General features: G+C 36.8%; 1 protein-coding gene across 3 annotated transcripts; it reads left to right on the forward strand.

Moving 5' to 3' along the window:
* Positions 1–149: 149 nt before the first annotated feature.
* LOC139959595 (rho GDP-dissociation inhibitor 1-like) lies at positions 150–18,460 on the forward strand. 3 transcript variants are annotated; one of them, XM_071957323.1, is made up of 6 exons: positions 150–310; positions 11,849–12,027; positions 13,148–13,231; positions 14,041–14,117; positions 14,539–14,602; positions 15,403–18,460. In XM_071957323.1, the coding sequence occupies exons 2-6, from the start codon at positions 11,853–11,855 to the stop codon at positions 15,597–15,599; spliced, it is 597 nt and encodes a 198-aa protein (XP_071813424.1). In that variant the 5' UTR covers positions 150–310; positions 11,849–11,852; the 3' UTR covers positions 15,600–18,460. The 3 variants fall into 3 exon arrangements, with proteins under 3 accessions (XP_071813424.1, XP_071813425.1, XP_071813423.1); XM_071957324.1 differs by lacking the exon at positions 150–310 and adding an exon at positions 467–613; XM_071957322.1 differs by lacking the exon at positions 150–310 and adding an exon at positions 8,276–8,382.
* Positions 18,461–18,685: the final 225 nt, after the last annotated feature.

Below are 18,685 nucleotides of genomic sequence, written 5' to 3' on the forward strand. Positions count from 1 at the left end.
ATACGTCACCCAGCGAAAACCTAAAACGCGCACATGTCTTACGCATCAATCCGTAAGCATCTGCGTAGCGTGTTTTCTCTCATTTGCCTCAGAATTTAGCACACAAGTCAAGCTACTTAGACAAATGCGGAAGTAGATGGCAAGCATGCGTGTGTCTTTTCCTGGTTCTCTGTAGTACACCCCGCGTCAGTGAGACTCGACTACGTAGTGCTAACATTTGTAGACAGGTGTGCCCAAGGAACTTCAACTCCGTGATTTCGAAGTTGCTAATTCGTATTGAGTTACCAACGTACGCTGGTCTTGAATTGCGGTAAGAAAAAAAATACATCGTGACAACGCTTCTAGTTTTGTTTAAGAATTAAGTTAAAGTTAAGTTTATTCAACTTTGTTAGATCTCCGAGTTTAACATTCAAAATTGTGTGAAGCATTACCGCCTAGGCCAAACTTACGCCCTATCTACTTCGAAGGACAGTAACGTTAGTGTTACCCTAACAAACAAGTTAAGTAACAAAGTTGGAACGGACGCATATTTCATGAAATCTTCATAGAATAGCCTAAATGAGTTATCATCTAAGTCAATTTTAGTTTGGAGAAAATACATTTTTGTTCCATGGTGAGTCACATGTATTCTAATAATACCTTTGACGTTACTAATATTAGTGGTTACTTTGTTGTAAGTTGTACGGTTATCAACAATGGGTTAGGCCTACAGTAGGTCTGACTAGTAATGTTAGATTGACCTAAGGATAGTTCAGTTAGGCCTTATACAGTAATACCTTGTACTAGTTAGGCCCCTGGTAACAATGTATCATCCATTCAAGGATTTATTTTATTTAACTGCTGGTGGTACTGAACATTTTAAACCCAGGATAGATTACAGACTGGTTGCCTAAATCCATCTAATTTGCTGACCTAGTAATAAATTATTGATTAGGCTAGGCTACCCTGACTCCCTGAGCCTATGTAACTTTAATTGACAGTAATGTTAGTATTTTGTGACAGCCTAGTATAGGCTACCTTCTAGAAATAACCAGAAAATTACATATAATGTTGTAAAGCCTAGAATAGGATCTCGACAGGACAGCAGCATTATTGATTTCCTCCATTGTGAACACACTTTTTCTAAGCCTTACTAGACTGTTGATAAGTGGGTCTTGTGTCTAGAGACAATTCTTTTTCTAAGCAGGCCTATTTAGACCTTTATTGAATATATTGTGATTTCAATTAAAGGGTGTGAAGACTCGCGCAAATAGAAAAGTCTAATGCCGGTAATCTGACCTAGGTTCGAATGAAGTGTAACATAAGTGTTAGACACCACCATCGATCCCAGAAAATACACACACCGCTTGCTACCGTTAGTAATTAGACACTAGTGTACAATCAGTACAGCTGCGGTCAATACCCACCGCACAGTGTAAAAACGATACAGCATTGGACATCTCAGGTCCAGCTTAAGATAACAAGCTATCACGATTCATTACTGTCTGCATTTTGTAGCGACACGAACAAAACGTCACTTGCAAGCAACAGAAAGTTAAATTTTTGAGATGGCCGCACATGGTTTGGGGTGAGTTTTCAATGCCTTTAATAATATTGCATATTTGACTACCCAAGCATGGTGAAAACTCAAATTGTTCTAGCTGAGTGAGATCAATGATATCAATAACTTTAGCCAGAGAAACAAAAGGGAAAAAAACATCTCAAGAATAGAAGTACAGTATTTGTTTATTAAAATATTTAAATGAACATCAATGTGAATGCTGCCTCCATTGTTACATAATCCGCCCTAGTAACGTTAGTTGTCGCACAATAGGCCAAGTGCAAAATGAGATCGATTACCAGTTTTAATAGGACAGGACTGAAAAGATGTCATACTTGAGGAAGTTAAATCCCATGAGATTTCAAAATGATTGCATTCGAACCATTATAGAATATACACGGCTACAAATTATAATTAAAGTGATAATTGTTTCTTTCTTTCGGGCAAGTTATGTAATCGCTCCGAACATGCAGAAGTTTCATCTATTTAGCATGCCAAAGAATGACCCATTGATCTCTCATCGAAATTGGTCCTTCGATTAAAAATTCAGCTTTGAATTTCAAGATCTTGCTTTCAACTTCATGAATGACTAATAGCACTTTGAAGTTGTTCCACTGTAGGTTAATAAATGTTGGGGGAATCACCCTTTTCTTAATAATTGGTTATTAACAAACAGCCAAAAGTTTGTAAGGTCCACATCAGTGAAGATTAAGGGATACACACTTATGTGAAGACAGTATACACAGTATGGCTTGGTGACTCCTGATGAGTATGAGGCAATCTAACACCTCCGTGCAGACTGCAAATTTGCTATCAACATTTAAAGTCTGCAGTAACTAGGGCTATACAAAGGGAGTTCAAGGTCAACCTCAATGTGAAATCATTGCTTTGCTTACTATATAGGAGAGTGGTGAAGTCCAATGATGTCTTTTTCAGATGTTTACCAGCAATGGACTTTGTCAAGGATCTTGCGATACTTTGGAGTTAATCGGTTTTTGATATTTATTTATCCATCCTATGGTGTATTGTCAACTATTGTATATATTGTGTATCATAGAACAAGGATTTGGTGGATGATGAACTACATTTCTGTCTCACTAGTCAGGTACTTCCTCATGGGTTGCTTATCTATTGTAATTCTGCACTCATGCACAGTCTTATTCCAGGGATAATTTATTCAGCCTCCCAGGGATTGGAGCTAGTCTCACCGTTACACAAATTGCAAATTCCTTGTTACAAGGAAATAACAATTTGAAATTACTCTGTAGTCTATCCCTTATATAGGATGGAAGTTAGTATAATACCAAAAAAGTAACCCAGCTTGATTTGTCTTCATAACATTAAGTTTTACGTACTTTTAAATCCTTAATTATAGAACCGTTGTTGGTGCTCTAGTGGGAGAGATGGGAGCACATTTTTCTGGGACATTACCTCCCAATCCCTAATGCCTACCCCATGGGGAAAAATATCACAATAATATTTATAGTAGTTGCCCTCCTTCCCCCCCACCCCCTTCCGCTCCCTCTCCAATATAGTTTGTAGAGAAAAATATGGTTTCTTTGCCAAGTCTCTGGTAATAGTTTGGTCATACTGCCATTGCAACAGTGTTTCAATAAAAATAATTGTGAGGGTATATTGGATGTCACCAGATATTAAAGGTGTCTAAAGGTAGTAAGTTAACACTCCCTGTATCATTTTTGGACTACCGCATTTACTGTTACAACAAGTGCTCGACATCTCCACCACTCTTTAACTTTAAATGCTGGAAATAAGACTTAGTTGAGTCACACAATATATTTTGGAACTATTCATAGCACATTCACTACCTAACATTCACTGTTTTTTTTTCTTTACCTCTCTTGCACTTTTAATCTGTCTCTACCAAGTGCATGTTTTAACTTTCTTTCGATCAACATCCGTGCATTGCATGTGCCTCTCTAAATTATCTAGATATTGGTAAGAACATGAGCAATCCAAAATGTCATGCCATCTAATTTTTCATTTTGAGAAGAAGAATATACTAGATATCAGATAAATGTAAAATAACCTACATATTACATACATACAGATACACATATATACATACACAGTATCTACCCTGCAAAAAGTTGGTACTTTAATGTTTACATTAGTTGAACGTGCAAATAAAGGAAGATTTAAATGACACATAATGTTTACATAATTTCGGTTAATGATATCATCAGTAAGAACTTTTATGACTCTGAAGTGTCTATTGGCAAATTAAATCAGTCAAGAACAATGCAACTTGCAAATACAGCTGACTAATTACTAATGTGTATATAAATATGCTATTCTATCGCTTTGCAACTCGGAGTTTCACGAACACATTGAGTTCTTTTCACTGCGGCGATCATCAGGCAACTGGATCTTCCAAGGATGACTGTTTCCTTCGTGGAGGGGGGCTTCTTTGAACAGTTGCCATGACGACATTTGGACACAAATTCGCTACGCTTGTTGATTGAGTTGAAGCTTTTGTCTGCTCTGCTTCTTAATATGAAGAACTTTTCTTCCATACAGAGATTACACTGGTCGGAGCTGTGCTCATGTGTGTAAGAGTGCTTTAGGATTGCCCAAGAAATGGAGTGATCAATTTTACTTCTGAGAGCTCAGTTACTTTTCAGTGTGATTGTTGTACCTTGCATTGCTATATATGTCTTTGCTTCACTGTAATAAATGCACAGTATATTACAGGGAATTATTTACTCTAGTATATTGCATTGCAAAATGCTATGCAAAATGATCAAACTGCTGTACAAGTGTAAATATGTATAGTAGTTTTGCACACAGGAACCATAGTACAGTTCTTCATGAGAGACAAATTTTCAGTCTTCAATAATTGCTACACAATTTGTACACTAAATAATACCCTGCATCAACCCAGTCAGTCCTATAGGAAACATTATCCCGGAGACCCGGACAAGCATTTCCTGTTTAGTGTGGGCAGGAAATAAAATACAATACTTTTACACAAGCAACATACGTATGTATAGTATAGTGTAGCTGTCCCGACACATACTCTACCCAAGACTCTTTTCTCCACCCACACCACTTTAATGCAAAGATAGTGTTGTCAATCCACCTTATAATTTATGAGCCACCTGATACTTATAAATTATATATACTGTATTGCTCTATTCATCAGTATCACATTTACCAAGAATTTGTTGGTACTTTTTTGTGTGTGTACATATTCAATCTATTTACAAGTAAGTTACACGTATCCTTATGGAGTTTAAGCTAGGAACCACAGAAGTAAAAGTGAAAGCAAAACACAACATACTGCATAGTTGACAAAAGATATTTATTGCATTTTAGACCTGGGATGTTTGCCAATGATCCGGCCCTATTGCACCCAAAGTTTCACAAGGATAATCATAAAGTATTGTGCGTTCTTCATCCACGAATCCATTCGCCCCGCTTTCAAATAAGAAAACAGATAATTCCTTAACTTATCCCAACCAATTCCATCTCCCCTACAGTTTCTGTTAAAGTCTTTCATTATTTCATAGCAGAAAGATTCCTTTGGCCAGAAACTCTAGTATGTATATGTTTTTTTTTTTATATTTTATTTTTTCCCTAACTTTTGTGATTGGATTCACTTTAATGAAGTCGAACTGCAGAAATTCCCTTTTCCACAAATAGTATATAAATGATAAATCAGCCAAATTTTACTAAAATCATTGCACCAATCTTCCTTAAAGTGATACTTTCAACTGTTAACATACAATAGTTTCTAAGTACTACAAAATGTTGGTTATTTAACCCTTTCATGATTCTATCCTATCCTAAAAAAGTTGGTTCCCCAGAAAAATTGTCACCTTAGTGTTATTAATCTAATATCTACAAAAGTATGATATCAAAGAAATTGTTGAAAATTGTAACATGTTCTTCATTTCTTGGAATGATTCTTGGCAATTAAAGTTTATCAACCTGCATCGATGTAGGATTTTAATAGCAGTATTGAAAAAGTTTCAAAAGTTCCAAACATGTTATTGACCACATTCTACCAAAATTAATTGCAAAAAGCTAAGTACTGTACTGTTGTTTTAAGTGAATCTTATTTTCATTGCTTGTGTTTATTAGGAAACCACATACTGTTAAATATAATATTTTAGTGTATTAATGTTATTTATTTACTTCATTCCTCGCTTACCTGTCTCCCCACAAATCATCAATTTTCATTTGTGCTATCAGTTATCTCGCTTGATATCATGTTCATAGTACACTTACAAAAGTGAAAATAAGCTCAAGAGGTTGTGACTGGAAAAGGAAACTAAAAGTTTGCCTCTATGGTTGTCTTTACAATTGGGAGGGTGGGGGGGGGGGGGTTGAGTATTCAACAATTTCATTGGTTTTAATCTGTTGTTCATAATGAATTAGGCTTCAATAATTGTATGGAATAGTTGATTAAATGAAAAGATTATACAGTAACTTGTGGAAAAGTGCACGACAGTCTTTGTTTTGCACTCTGATAGTTTGTGTGCAGTAGAACAGTACAATTAGTATAAATAATTAGCATGCTAGAGTGTCTCATGTCGCTCCCTTCCCAAATGTACCCGCACCGATATTTCTTCAGAATTATTTGTTCATGTACAGAAGATCATCGTTCCTTTTCAACGTTTTTATGACCGTCTTTCATCAAGGGAAGGACTTCTCACAGGACTTTAACAATGTTTATCCCCTGGTCATTGGTAACTTGGTAACACCATAGTACACCCACATCTACGTGTCCCCTGGAAGATTTCCCATAGGATGCAGGCACAAACCAGTAGAGCAAACTATATTTACAAGTTACCTCCCAGGTCCCCATATATACATCTGGGTAAAGAAAGGCAATGGAGATAAAGTGTCTTGCCGAACAGACACGTCGTAATGATCTGACCAGGAATATAAACTACAATCCTTAGATTACAAGTCCATTGCCTTAGCCATTCGATCATGACACTCTGTGGCTCCATTTTCATTGAGATATGCTGACAATTGGTAGCGTATGGGCGCATGATGTTTATGCCTAGAGAGTGTCTTGTTACCTAGGCTAAACAGCTACAGTTACCAGTATTACTCTAAAGGGGTGCAAATACTCTTTCAGGCCTGCCTTTTTATGATATTCATAATGCTCAATGGGGCATGAGACCATACAATTCTTTTCACAGATTTCACGTACCACACTCAATGTGCAACTTGGGGAAAATTATTGAGTTGACATTTGTTTTTAAAAAAAATTGTAGGCCAACTAGGCCAGCGGTGAAACTCCTATGAAACTGTATTTGGTTATAACTTGTCTAATCAGTTTCATTTCAAATAAGGAAGTAAACTGATAATTTTTTTTAAATACTTCACAATTCGCTTTGTATAACCATATGGTTGATACATGCACGAGGAGAGTGTCTGGGCGTCAAATTTTCCATTACAAAATGGAATTGTTAATATTAAACTAGCTCATTTGGTGAAAAGAATATTGGAAAAGTGTCTTTCATCAACTGAATTTGTTATTTGACTACATGGTAATTCAGGAGATGGTACTCTTAACTTGTCTATAGATATCTAACTCTGTTGTTTGATAGAGATCATAGCAACAAGAATGAAGTAATTTTGTAGCTAATAATCTGATCTGTATTAAAAAAAAATAGACTTATAACAGAGAGCATTATAATAACGCTGTAACAGACTGATTGGTTAATAGTTTTTTGTTTCTGATCTTCTAATTTGAAATGAAGGGGTCTGCTCCACAGGCTTTCACCTTTCTTTGCCTTGACATTGCTTTTAAATCTATTTGTTATCATATTTTTGCCTTGAGTAGTACAGGTGGGAAGAAGAGAGAGAATTTTGGAAAATTTCCTGAGCTTGTTTAAATCTTTGCGCCAGTTCTTCCATCTTCAAGATACAGGAGTCCATACTACATGGCTATTTGATCCTCTTTGTCAATTCACTTTGAGCAGTTATTGACAAGTATGCCACACGATCGGTTAAATAGGCATTGCGCTATCGAATATATACAGGAAGGCAGTGATATTTTAAATTCTAATTAAATTTGAGTTTTAGGGGTATATCTATATAACGGGAATTGACAATGCCATTCTCATCTGCTGTTGTATTCACTACATGCTCAACCTCATGAAGGCAGTAGCATCAGAAGCTATGAGGCCTAACTATTTGGTAGCTCCTGGATTCTATCCCTCGTGCCCTCCCGGGCCCAACTCGAGTTAAAAAGTGGGGTTTGATGATTGATCCAGAGGCAATCCACTTCTGCTGTTGCCATCAGAAGTTTTCTTCCAATTGGTTATAAATGGGATAAAACTTTCAGTTGTATTGCCACGTCCCCTCCTCCTCCCCCCCCCCTTCCCCGAATATGGTCGAAAATTACATTGCATAAGCTTCTAGTGCAGTGGTCACTGTCTCAGTTGCTCTCCTGTTATAGGAATGACGTGTGTATGCTTGTGAGGGAAATTGTGGAATGAAACGTATAATTAAATATACAGTTCTAGTATGCATGGAATACTTTTTACTGCATAATAGGCCTTTTTTCCTTGCAATTCCTGAAGAATGATGTCAACTCATTTTTACTATAGACACAATCTGCAAGGAGACTACTATATATCTAGGAGGTAGTGAATAGTCCTCATTAAGAGCATTACATTAACAATCATGTGTAAAGCCATTTTGATTATTTCATAATGGCATTAGACGTTTCTTTTTGCGCGAGTCTTCACACCCTTTAAGTACTAAGCAATGATCCTGAATCCCGATTTCAACCACTTTCTCCACACACCCATCCATCAAACCCTCGATAATCACCTCAAATCCATCCGCCTATTCAAAATGTACGTGCTTCTACAGCAACTTTGTCCGTTTTTGAGGAAGTTTACCATGTAGGATAAACTTTAAAGTTTTAGTTTTGATTTCTCTGCACAATTCCTCACACTATTTTAGACTATTCACAATCAGTGCTAGCTATATTTATCATATATACTATTTCAGATAGTCAATCTTTCAGTACTAGATGTGTCATGTACCCATAGGGTATTGCCAATGCATACAGTACTGGGTGTGTGTGTGTGTGCATGGTCACAGTACTACTACAGAGCAGTACGTGTGAGTGAGTACTGTATGTCAGAGTTATTGAGGAAATGGCATTGTATAGCTAGTTGTGCAAATTGGGAATGAAACAGGAAGTTCCTATCTGCTCTTCTACTAGACTGTAAAGTCTGTACATCATGATAGGAAGTTGGTTGAGTGACTTTATTGGAAATAGTTATTAGACTTTGACATACAGAGCTCTACAGTATCTATACACTGACAAACATAAAGTTATGTTTTGGTCATCAATTTCATCATGTGCCAGTATACTTAATTCTTTCACAAAGATTTAAGAAAATAGTCCTTGTTCATAAAAGAAACAGCAACACCGATTTAGTAGAGCCTATTAATTTGATTTATATTTATTAGACCTGTAATTACATTTGAGGGTTCTAACCCCAAGAAGAAAACCAGAGGGGAGATGCAGACGTAGGAAGAAGGGAAACAAAAGAGTGGGACAGGGGAGCTCCTTCAGAAATTTTAAGCTAAATTTATCCCTGCTTGGTATTAAGAAAGCATGTAAGGTTACTCACTGAGAAGGAATGTGGTGGGATGGGTGGTAGAATGAGAAAGGAGGGCATTGATCTGAGGGGTCTGGACATAGAAGGCGCACAATTGCTAAAAGGTTACCGGTTCACTCTTAGCACAGTAGAATGAGAGTGCTAAGGTTGTGAGGAGACAGGTAAGCTCGTCACTCGTAAATATCCAGACCCGGTAAGTGCAAAGCAGGCTTAACAGCAAATACCCAATCTGTTCAATGTCAGTTGTTGGGTACCCGTTCCTTCTGTCATGCCCCTCCCCCCACCCCTCCTCCCATAAACTCCTGACCAACATTTACAGGACAAAAGTGGTGAGCCTAGCTGATCTATGATATGGTACTAAATTCTACCACACCTTGTTTCTGGACAGTGGTACTTCACTAAGCTATTAAGTACACGTAGGAGATCACTGTATCACGGTTGGCTGCAAATAATCTCTCAAGGGGTTTCCATAAGGAAGTGCCTTTACAAAAGATACCTTCCTTTTTAAAGGTTACATTTTGTATTGAAATTGTCACAATCTGGTGGTACCTGACCCTTACCAGGCTTAAGATTTCACAATGTCAGCAACTTTCTGAGAAATTCCTTGCTTATAAAATCATTCGACTAAAAGCAAGTTCCTATAGGCAGTTTCCTTAGATTACAGCCCGCATCAATTTCTTAACGTATAGGTTTATGGGAAAAACCATGAGTGACAATTGTTACCTGAAATATATATTCGTTGAAAGATGTAATTTGTTCCATTCAACTCGGCTGCGCCTCGTTGAATGGAACATTCCATCTTTCAACTCATGAAATATTTGCACTATTGCACGAATTGAAACCATTCATTATTTGTTTTATACAACACCTTCAAATTTGGATATAATTGGATGTAAAATGCACTCATGCAACAGATTGTTTTGAACAGACAGGTTTTTCTGCTCTCTTACCATTGAAAAAGTGCTACCAAAAAAGTATAACGCATGGTTCTATCATCATAGCGTGCAATAGAGCGGATTTTACATGCAGTCGACAAGCAATTGACCAATCAAATGGCCGGAATATAATTAGGTGTTGTATAACATCTAATAATTATGTTCTTAATGTCACGAGTGCTCTTTTGTTTTCCTACTGGCAAACGGCCAAATCCATCTAGGCATTAAGCCAGTAAATAGTTTATATTTTGAAGCCTTCAAGATAAATGTAACTGGAGGCATATTCTGTTACTATACTAGGTTCACTGGAATTCATGATCATGCCAAGAAGTCTCTGGCTGAAAAAAATTAATGTCTGGCAGATAAAATTCTGCAATCATTTAAACGGTACATGAAGTAGATGACTTGAGTGATAATTTAGACAGTAATAAGTGTTCGGTCGCAACTTTGTATCCTGTGAAGAATTAAGATTGTGGTGTATGCCATTACTTGTGAATATTACACATAGGTCTAGCTGTTCCGTTTCTTATTCGTCAGAGCTGGAGACAAAGTAGCGACTGAACACTCATTACTGTTTAAAGACTACAGAACTGGAGTTGGTAACAGGTCTACCTTTATCTGCAATACCTATTACACTGTGTTGACCACTGTAAGGTTCTGTAAATCTCAAAATATTCTAATGTTGGTTGCTAATTGGTTCATTACTGTGATCATACACCTCTCCTCTAGACATTCTATGGCATTTTTGTTCCCAAACACTGATGGTAGGGTATGCTTGTGAATATCTGTAATGGTCAGAATGCTAGCATCTCAAAGTGGAAATTGTTTTTCTTCATATCAACTTCAAGTTGTATTTTTTTTTATGTTATATCATGTTTGACATGATCTACATACATGTACTGGTAGAAAATTGGCACATGCAGTAACAAAAATGTGAAATGAAAGAAATTTCTATAGTACTACTTTGCAAAACTGGTGTTGTAATAGATACAGTCTTGACCAGTATCTAGAATGAAATAGAAGAATCTCTTGCAGGTACGATGAACTCTTGTTAATGTAATTCCCACTTATGTTTGTACGTTAATTACGGCAGTGAGGGCAAAGCAACCTTTATTGTGTATAATAAGGAAGAAACAAATTGTGGTTTTGTTTACATGGTTGGCATGTCATTGAGACATAGAGAAGTACAAAGTGTAACAAGAAGGCAATTATCCACAGAGTTGCATATCTCATTGCCAGCAAAACTACACTAAAATATATACATCTGACCTTAGATCATGTGAACTTTGTTACTCAGTTACTCTGGCAACTGCATATTATGATAGCGTTTGACATTCTCAAGTTGTAGGACTCATAAATATTGTTTTTCGTACATAGCTCTTATGATCATCCTAATGAAATTGATTGAAAAGCAAAGGGATGCTGAAAGGTTTGTTATCCCTTTGGCTCTATGACATATCACACATTGGCAAAATGGCAGACCCCATGACATGAAGTTTAAGGCATATATCCATAATGGAGTAAGATAGGTTGAGCTAGCTTTTTCTTCTTCTTTTTTTTACGATTACACATTTTCCTAAGAAATACTATTATTTCACTAATGTTTAAGTGGTTATTAAGTCTCTAGAGGGTTGTCTCAGTTTTGATCAAAATTCCATCTTATTTGTCAGGAATTCTTGAAGAGAAGAAACCCAGAAATTGCTGCTTTGAATGTCTCCATCTTAAAAAATCTCTTCTTCACATTTTCATAATAGCACAATGGCAGAAAACGAGAACACTCCTCCGGTCGACGCTGGTGAGGAAGACGACATCGATACTCCTGGATACAAACCACCGGCACAGAAGACGTTGGAAGAGATACAGAAAGCGGACGCGGACGACGAGAGTCTGGTCCGATACAAACAGCAACTGTTGGGAGATCTTCCAGCTGGTGGTATGTAACTTTGATTACTACTGTACTGATGGATCCTTTACATGTCACACAGTGGTGGAGCTAGGGGTATTGGTCGGGGGGGGCGAGAATGGTCTGTAGGGGCGCTTTCGACACTATCTAAGCGGAGCGCCACCACAGGTTGGCGCGGAGCGTACAGACATTTTTTGAGTAAAGATACTGTACTCCCTAGATCGCCGGAAATGACCCTTTTCCGGGCCTTGCTAATTTGCAGATAAACGAAGAATAAATAGGTGCCATCACCATTTTGTCAGAAAATTAAACCAACAAAATGTGACAAATGTCAATAGGTAGATGAGAGGGCAATAAAAGAGTCAATAATCGCGAATAAGTAAAAAGTGGTAAAAAGCTGAAAAGGGCGCCAGCAGTCCATTTGAGTCCGTCAAGAAGTTCAACTCTTGAAAGAGTAACAGACTTCAATTTGTCAAAAAAGTAGTGGAAACTCAATTCTTGAAAAGTAGCAGTCCCTAATTCTTGAAGAGCAACAGACCTTGATATTTGAAAACTAGTATATACATCTTATTTCTTGAAAACTAAACGGACCTCAATATTTTTAGCACTGTGTTCCCCATTGCCCTCCCTTTCCTCCCCTGCCCTCTTCTGCATCGCTGACAATTTCCTTTCTTATGTACATGTCATAAATCTTCTATAGCAGACCTTGATATTTGAAAAGTAGCAGACCTAGATATTTGAAAAGTAGCAGACCTCAATTCTTGAAAAGTAGCAGTCCCTAATTCTTGAAGAGCAACAGACCTTCATATTTGAAAACTAGTAGATCTTATTACTTGAAAACTAACAGACTTCAATATTTTGAAATTTTGACTAGTTAATGCCCAATCTATGAAAAAACAGAATTTCGGGGGGGGGGGGGGGGGGGGAGGGGACAGGAGGTCTTAGTGTGACCCATAATCTTTCTTCCCTTAAGTAATACTTGGTAGGCTAGAAAAAGAAAGTTCTCTAAGAAATTACTTTATAAACACTCTTTACAACGAATTAAGCTTTGTGATATTTTTGGCCTGTGTTGCTTGACATAGTGTGTCACAACTCGCAACCCAACCATTAAATTGAATTTTTCTGTTTTTAACCCTCATTTTTCCTTCAGATACCGCAGACGGCAAAAATGTAGTTGTCGAGAAAATGTCGTTTTTGTCCAACGGCAGAGACGATATCGAACTAGACTTAAGAGGTGAGTCAACTAACTGGAGTACAGCTAAAAATACGGTAGCAGACATCTTGTCACCTTACAAAATGTGTGGAGGAGTTGAGAAATATTCACATGTGGATGCGATCTGCATCACAATCCTTTAATTTTAATGTATGTATTATTCATTGGCAGTTTGAATGGAGTTCTCCAGCCATGCCCTAAGTTAACAGAGGGCACTGTCATGTCAGTTCTTTCTTGTTCTGCAAAACTCGACAGAGCTGCAACCTGCTCAAATCACTGACGATTCCTTTGTGGCAAAGTACCTGCACATTCACTAATTAAAACATAGAGTGTGTGACCTATTCGAAATTAACATATGGTTGGTCACCACTCATAGCTAGCACATTTTTAGCAACAAAATGTTGCCCATTGTTCCTTGGGTAACTTTGAAACGCATCCGGTTGACAACCAATCAGGAAGCTTCTTTGAGGTATTTTCAGTCACGTCCGCTAAACTGAGTTTAAGGGTTTGAGCATCAGTGCAATTTTTATCCTAGTCTTCATCGTTGGAATATACTGGACTTGAATACTTTGACCTAGTCGACCTATTTACCTCGTAATTATTGAAGACAGGAACTTTTTAAAACATATTTTCACAACTAGCACATAGAGTTTAGATGTTTCACAGCGCTATGAATAAAAATCTTTGGAGATCCGTAACAGGATAGATAGGGAATTCTTGAGCAGATGTTTTTCATTTTTGAATATAACCCAAAGCAATTATTACACTATTGATTGAGAACCAAAACTAATATGCAGTTACTGTTTGTTTACTTTTTTGTTTTATTTTAGGAGATTTAAGCAAGCTTAAGGAAAAACCGATCATCATCAAGGAGGGTTGTGAATACAGAATTAAGATCACCTTCAGAGTAAGTAGTATTTATACAGCCCTGCACTGTCAGCTGGTACAAGTTTAGGACAGTATCAAAGGGATATTCTGGTAGCAGACAATTTAACACTTCCTTAAAGAGCAAAAAAAACTTTCCACTCTGTCAGCAAAAGAACTCTTTATCCAGGCATGAGCTTTTTCCACGAATTTGCGGAATATCCGTGATTTCAGTTCTACCTAGGGGGACAAAAACTATTATCCTTACACACTGTAGCATACGCAAACTGGAGCCTATACCGCAATTTTTGCAAAGTTCCGTGATTTTTTTTTTACCTCAGGCTCATCCTAAGGTCTGTATTGCATAGAAACAGCAACCAGCCGAATAATGACACTCAGGTCCTCTGTAACCGTTCCTCATTGCATATTTATTGACGCCAATTCTTCTTTACCCATCTCTCCAGGTGAAAAGGGAAATCGTGGCTGGTTTGAGACTTCACCAAGTGACATACAGAAAGGGTATTAGGGGTGAGTATATTAGCTCCTGCATGGATGTTATTTGATATTCAACGACATTTAATGTCATTTAATAGATAACAAAAAATCTGTGGTGTGTCGTCTGCCTACTTTTGTTTTAGCTCGTTTAGACATGAGACAATTACAAATTAAAACTCTGTAACAAAGAGATGGCATGGATAGGCTCAGTAGGTTCAGTGAAGAATTGGTAACTCTGAAGTGCCCTGGTTTGAAATCCTGTTCTATCCAAATTAAATTTTTTACTCATTTTAAAGAAATAAAGTGTTGAACAAAACAATTACCATATCCGAGGCTGTTTAAAGAGTATTTGGTTTATCCAATATAGTTAATCAAGTTGCAAGGTTTGTTGCATGTGGTTTTGAAGAGAGAAACAAATCCAGATTTGCATTTAAAAGCATATTCCAAGGGTGTTGTCTCATAGAAGCATACTCACAAACAACTATATATTAATACTTTGAAATCCCTGTGGGCGAGAGTCAGAACTTGATTCCTTTTGAAGTCAAAAAACAACTTCAAGTTCCCCCTTTGGTACAGACTTGTTACAATTTTCAATGATCGTTGTCTCAAGAAGGCATCCACTGTTCATCAGGATGCTTAGAATGTGTTCCTCTTTTAAGTTCCTCTTGTAAGTAGTTACAGAAAAAGTTCCCCTAGTAGACTATCGTTTTCAAAGACAACATTTGCAAAATTGATCAACAGAGTAAGTCCTATAAACGTCACAGTCCACAAATCTAACATACTCAAATTGACGTTTTTCCGATTTTTCTTATTTTAATCGCATATCATCGCAGTGGATAAAAGTAACTCAATGGTGGGCAGCTTTGGACCAAAAGCCGAATCTCAAGAATTCACTCTGCCTGTAGACGAGGCTCCTTCGGGCATGATGAGTCGAGGAAGTTATGTTATGAAGAGCAAGTTCACCGACGACGATAAGTTCGTCCATCTGGCCTGGGATTGGGCGTTTGAGATTAAGAAGGAATGGGATTGATAGAATCCTTTCAACAAACAACAGCAGCCAACACGATAGTACAATTTAATGTCCTTTTGTCTTGTTTTGTATTGTTCTTTATAGTAAACCATTTTTTTTTTTTTTTTCTGGACAGTTGGAAGTTTTGTATGTTTTTTGTGTGTTTATTTGACAATCAGTGTAGCTCCAAATTAAACTGAATAATGCCGGATGGATTTTTTATTTTTATTTTTTTATTTTTATTTTTTTCCCCTCAAAATTAATGTAAAAGTCATTGGGCGTAATGTTATCAACAGTAGAGTTATCAACATGATGTAGTGGAGGTTGCCTACATTGCTTTTTCTGTTCTCAACCTCATTGTAGTAGTAGTAGGGTTCTTACTCACTCCTTCAGGAACTTCTTCACATTTCTCACCAGGTTGCTTGTCGCCCTTTGTGAAGTTCACTCCCACAAGCATCAATGAACTTTATATTAGTTGGCATAGTGTACCATCTTTTCTCCCTGTAACACTATCATTAAATCATTAATGTGATAAAAAGTGATTAAAAACCATGTTATGTTGGGTAATAGGTGTGTCGTTAAGGAAATGTTGGGCATCATGACCGATATAATACTGTGCTTTTCAAACTGTGTCCGATCAATCCATAATTCCGTATACATAACTTCACCAATAATTCCAGAGATTTCATCTTTCAACTTTTTTTAGTGTTTTCTTTTAAAATTGTGGTCAACATTTTGTACTGATCTATTGCTTGATTTTGGGGGTTTTCTTTTGTTCATTTTTCTTTTGTAAATGAAAGCCTGGGATAATCTTGAATTTTTGTAAAGCAGTAGTAATAAATAAACACATGGTCCCCTTACAAATTTTGCAAAAACACAACCATATGTGTACAGTTAAACAGCTGATTAGTGGGTTATAGCATGTATATATGTTTGTGTGTAAAGCTAGGGCATACCCTCTGTACTGTACGGATCTGTTAGAGAATCACTTTCAAATGTTAGGCATTTGTGTTAATATCTTCCTAGAATGATCATCTACAGTAACTTTTCACACATTTACTCTAAATGATACCTATGATAACATGTAATGATATTCTCTCTAATCAGTGTTGTTTAAATTAAGTCACGAATCTCACTTTATATGCCTGTAACATGAAAATTTACATTTATCTTTTGCCTCTTGCTTGTTGCTAGCTAATGAAAATAAACTGTATGGTTACTGAGGGTTTTGCAGTGGTACAATTCGCATCAGGCGGATGTATACGAAAAGGATGTAACGGTTGAACGACTTTCGAGTCACTATGTTTAATCTGAGCTCTGGGTACTAATACAATTGATTCCAAACTATTGACCGTTTTAGACAGACCGTATCTTCAATACAAAGTTTCATGGAAGGGTAAAATTGATGCCGCATTGAAATATGAAAGTGAAAATATGAGTTAAAGATTTAGTTAGTTCTTGCTTCTTTTGTTAGAAATCCTTTGTTTTAGTGTTATTAAAGGAGCATGCAGTGTTGCATCATTACATGATCAGCATTATTCCCATTAAGGTCTGTGTTTTGCATCTTAACGAACAACTTGTGACATCATCCACAGAAATTGCCATGCTTTTTTTTTCAATAGAAGAGGCACTTAATTTACGTATATGGTCACTGCTCAATACATTCAGTAAGGCTAAAGTAAACCATAAAATGGTTGCATCTTGTAGGAAAAGGTAGTACTTATTGACACCAAAGATTATGGTGTGAAAGGGTTAACACCATTTGGGCCCTCTGCAATGCACCATATGCTTGCCTCTCCCAATTCCAACCTCCGTTCTCTTGCAGAAGACACAACCTAAAATTTGTAATGTCTTGCCTCGAAATTATCACAGCGGGTCATTTATTGCTGTTTGATGTGCTTTTTTGTTGTTGTTCTGTATCGTGCAGCATTCATCACAGAGATTCATATCCTGTAGCAGTAAATAGGATAGCATTGTAGTATACATTTAGTATAAATGATGATTAAGTTCCTTTAATGCAAACTCAGTGTGAACAACTTTGCAAAAGAAAATGTGGTAATAAAAAGGCTTAATGATTGATTGCCTCTGTAGTAACTAATTGAAAGACTTGTATACACTTAAATGAAATTATACAAGACAATATGCAGAGATTTGGGTAAAATACAAACTCTATGCTCACTTGTGAACGGGGAAAAAAGGCTGCCAAATTCCTGAAAACAGTCTCTGCACTTTGGAATTATTCAGAGCAGAGTAAATCTTATTGACATAATCAAGGTTATATCATTGTTTCATGTTTTCCTGTCCCAAGTTTTGGTGTCATGTTTAGCATCAAAATCATGTGGTAAGCATTGTGGGGGAGGGGCGAATTTTTTTCAGTCTGAAAGCTGGTAATGTATGAGCTGTCTTGGGTATTATGTGAACCGGACGTTTGTAATCACATGCACAGCCTCGATCGAATGGGATGGTTGGATGGACGTCGTCTTGAACCTCAAACGTGGTGATGTTCTGAATCAAATCCTGTTAATCTGCAAGTAACATTGGGTCTATACATGGTATTTACATCATTTTCTATTGTACTAACAGTGACTTCCAAAGTGAACCAAGTTTGCCTTACTAGCAAGGATGGCTTAAAAAACAAACAAAAAAAGAAAGTAAAAGAGTGATAATTCTTGATGACTGTGTGTTTTAATGCCATACCTATCAGTGTGTGTTTTGCCATGCTTTTATGTTTGTTCATTGAAACTGGGCCAAATTGATGTACATTCTTCATTCATCAGTTCTGTTTTATTTATTTCTTTTAATAGCAAACTAGCTAAAATTTCAAATTGCAGTAAATATGTGGGATAAATCATTGCAAGAACTGACTTTTTTCTTTCTTCTTTCTTCTTTTTAAAATAAAAACTGTAAAACCATATGACTTTTACTTTGTCGTTATTTTCAGAAATTTTAGATCGCCGGAAATGACACTTTCCGGGCCTTGTTAATTTGCAGATAAACGAAGAATAAGTAGGTGTCATCGCCATTTTGTCAGAAAATTACACCAACAAAATGTGACAAATGTCAATACGTATTTGCGCAATAAAAATGTCAATAATCGCGAATAAGTA

Source organism: Apostichopus japonicus, chromosome 19 (genome assembly GCF_037975245.1).
Source record: "Apostichopus japonicus isolate 1M-3 chromosome 19, ASM3797524v1, whole genome shotgun sequence".
Taxonomy (NCBI): domain Eukaryota; kingdom Metazoa; phylum Echinodermata; class Holothuroidea; order Aspidochirotida; family Stichopodidae; genus Apostichopus; species Apostichopus japonicus.

Coding starts and splice junctions, on each gene's coding strand:
- LOC139959595 (XM_071957322.1), top strand. CDS start 8,291: ATGATCCTGAATCCCGATTTCAACCACTTTCTCCACACACCCATCCAT. Junction 12,028..13,147: donor GGGAGATCTTCCAGCTGGTG/GTATGTAACTTT, acceptor TTTTTCCTTCAG/ATACCGCAGACGGCAAAAAT. Junction 14,603..15,402: donor ATACAGAAAGGGTATTAGGG/GTGAGTATATTA, acceptor ATATCATCGCAG/TGGATAAAAGTAACTCAATG.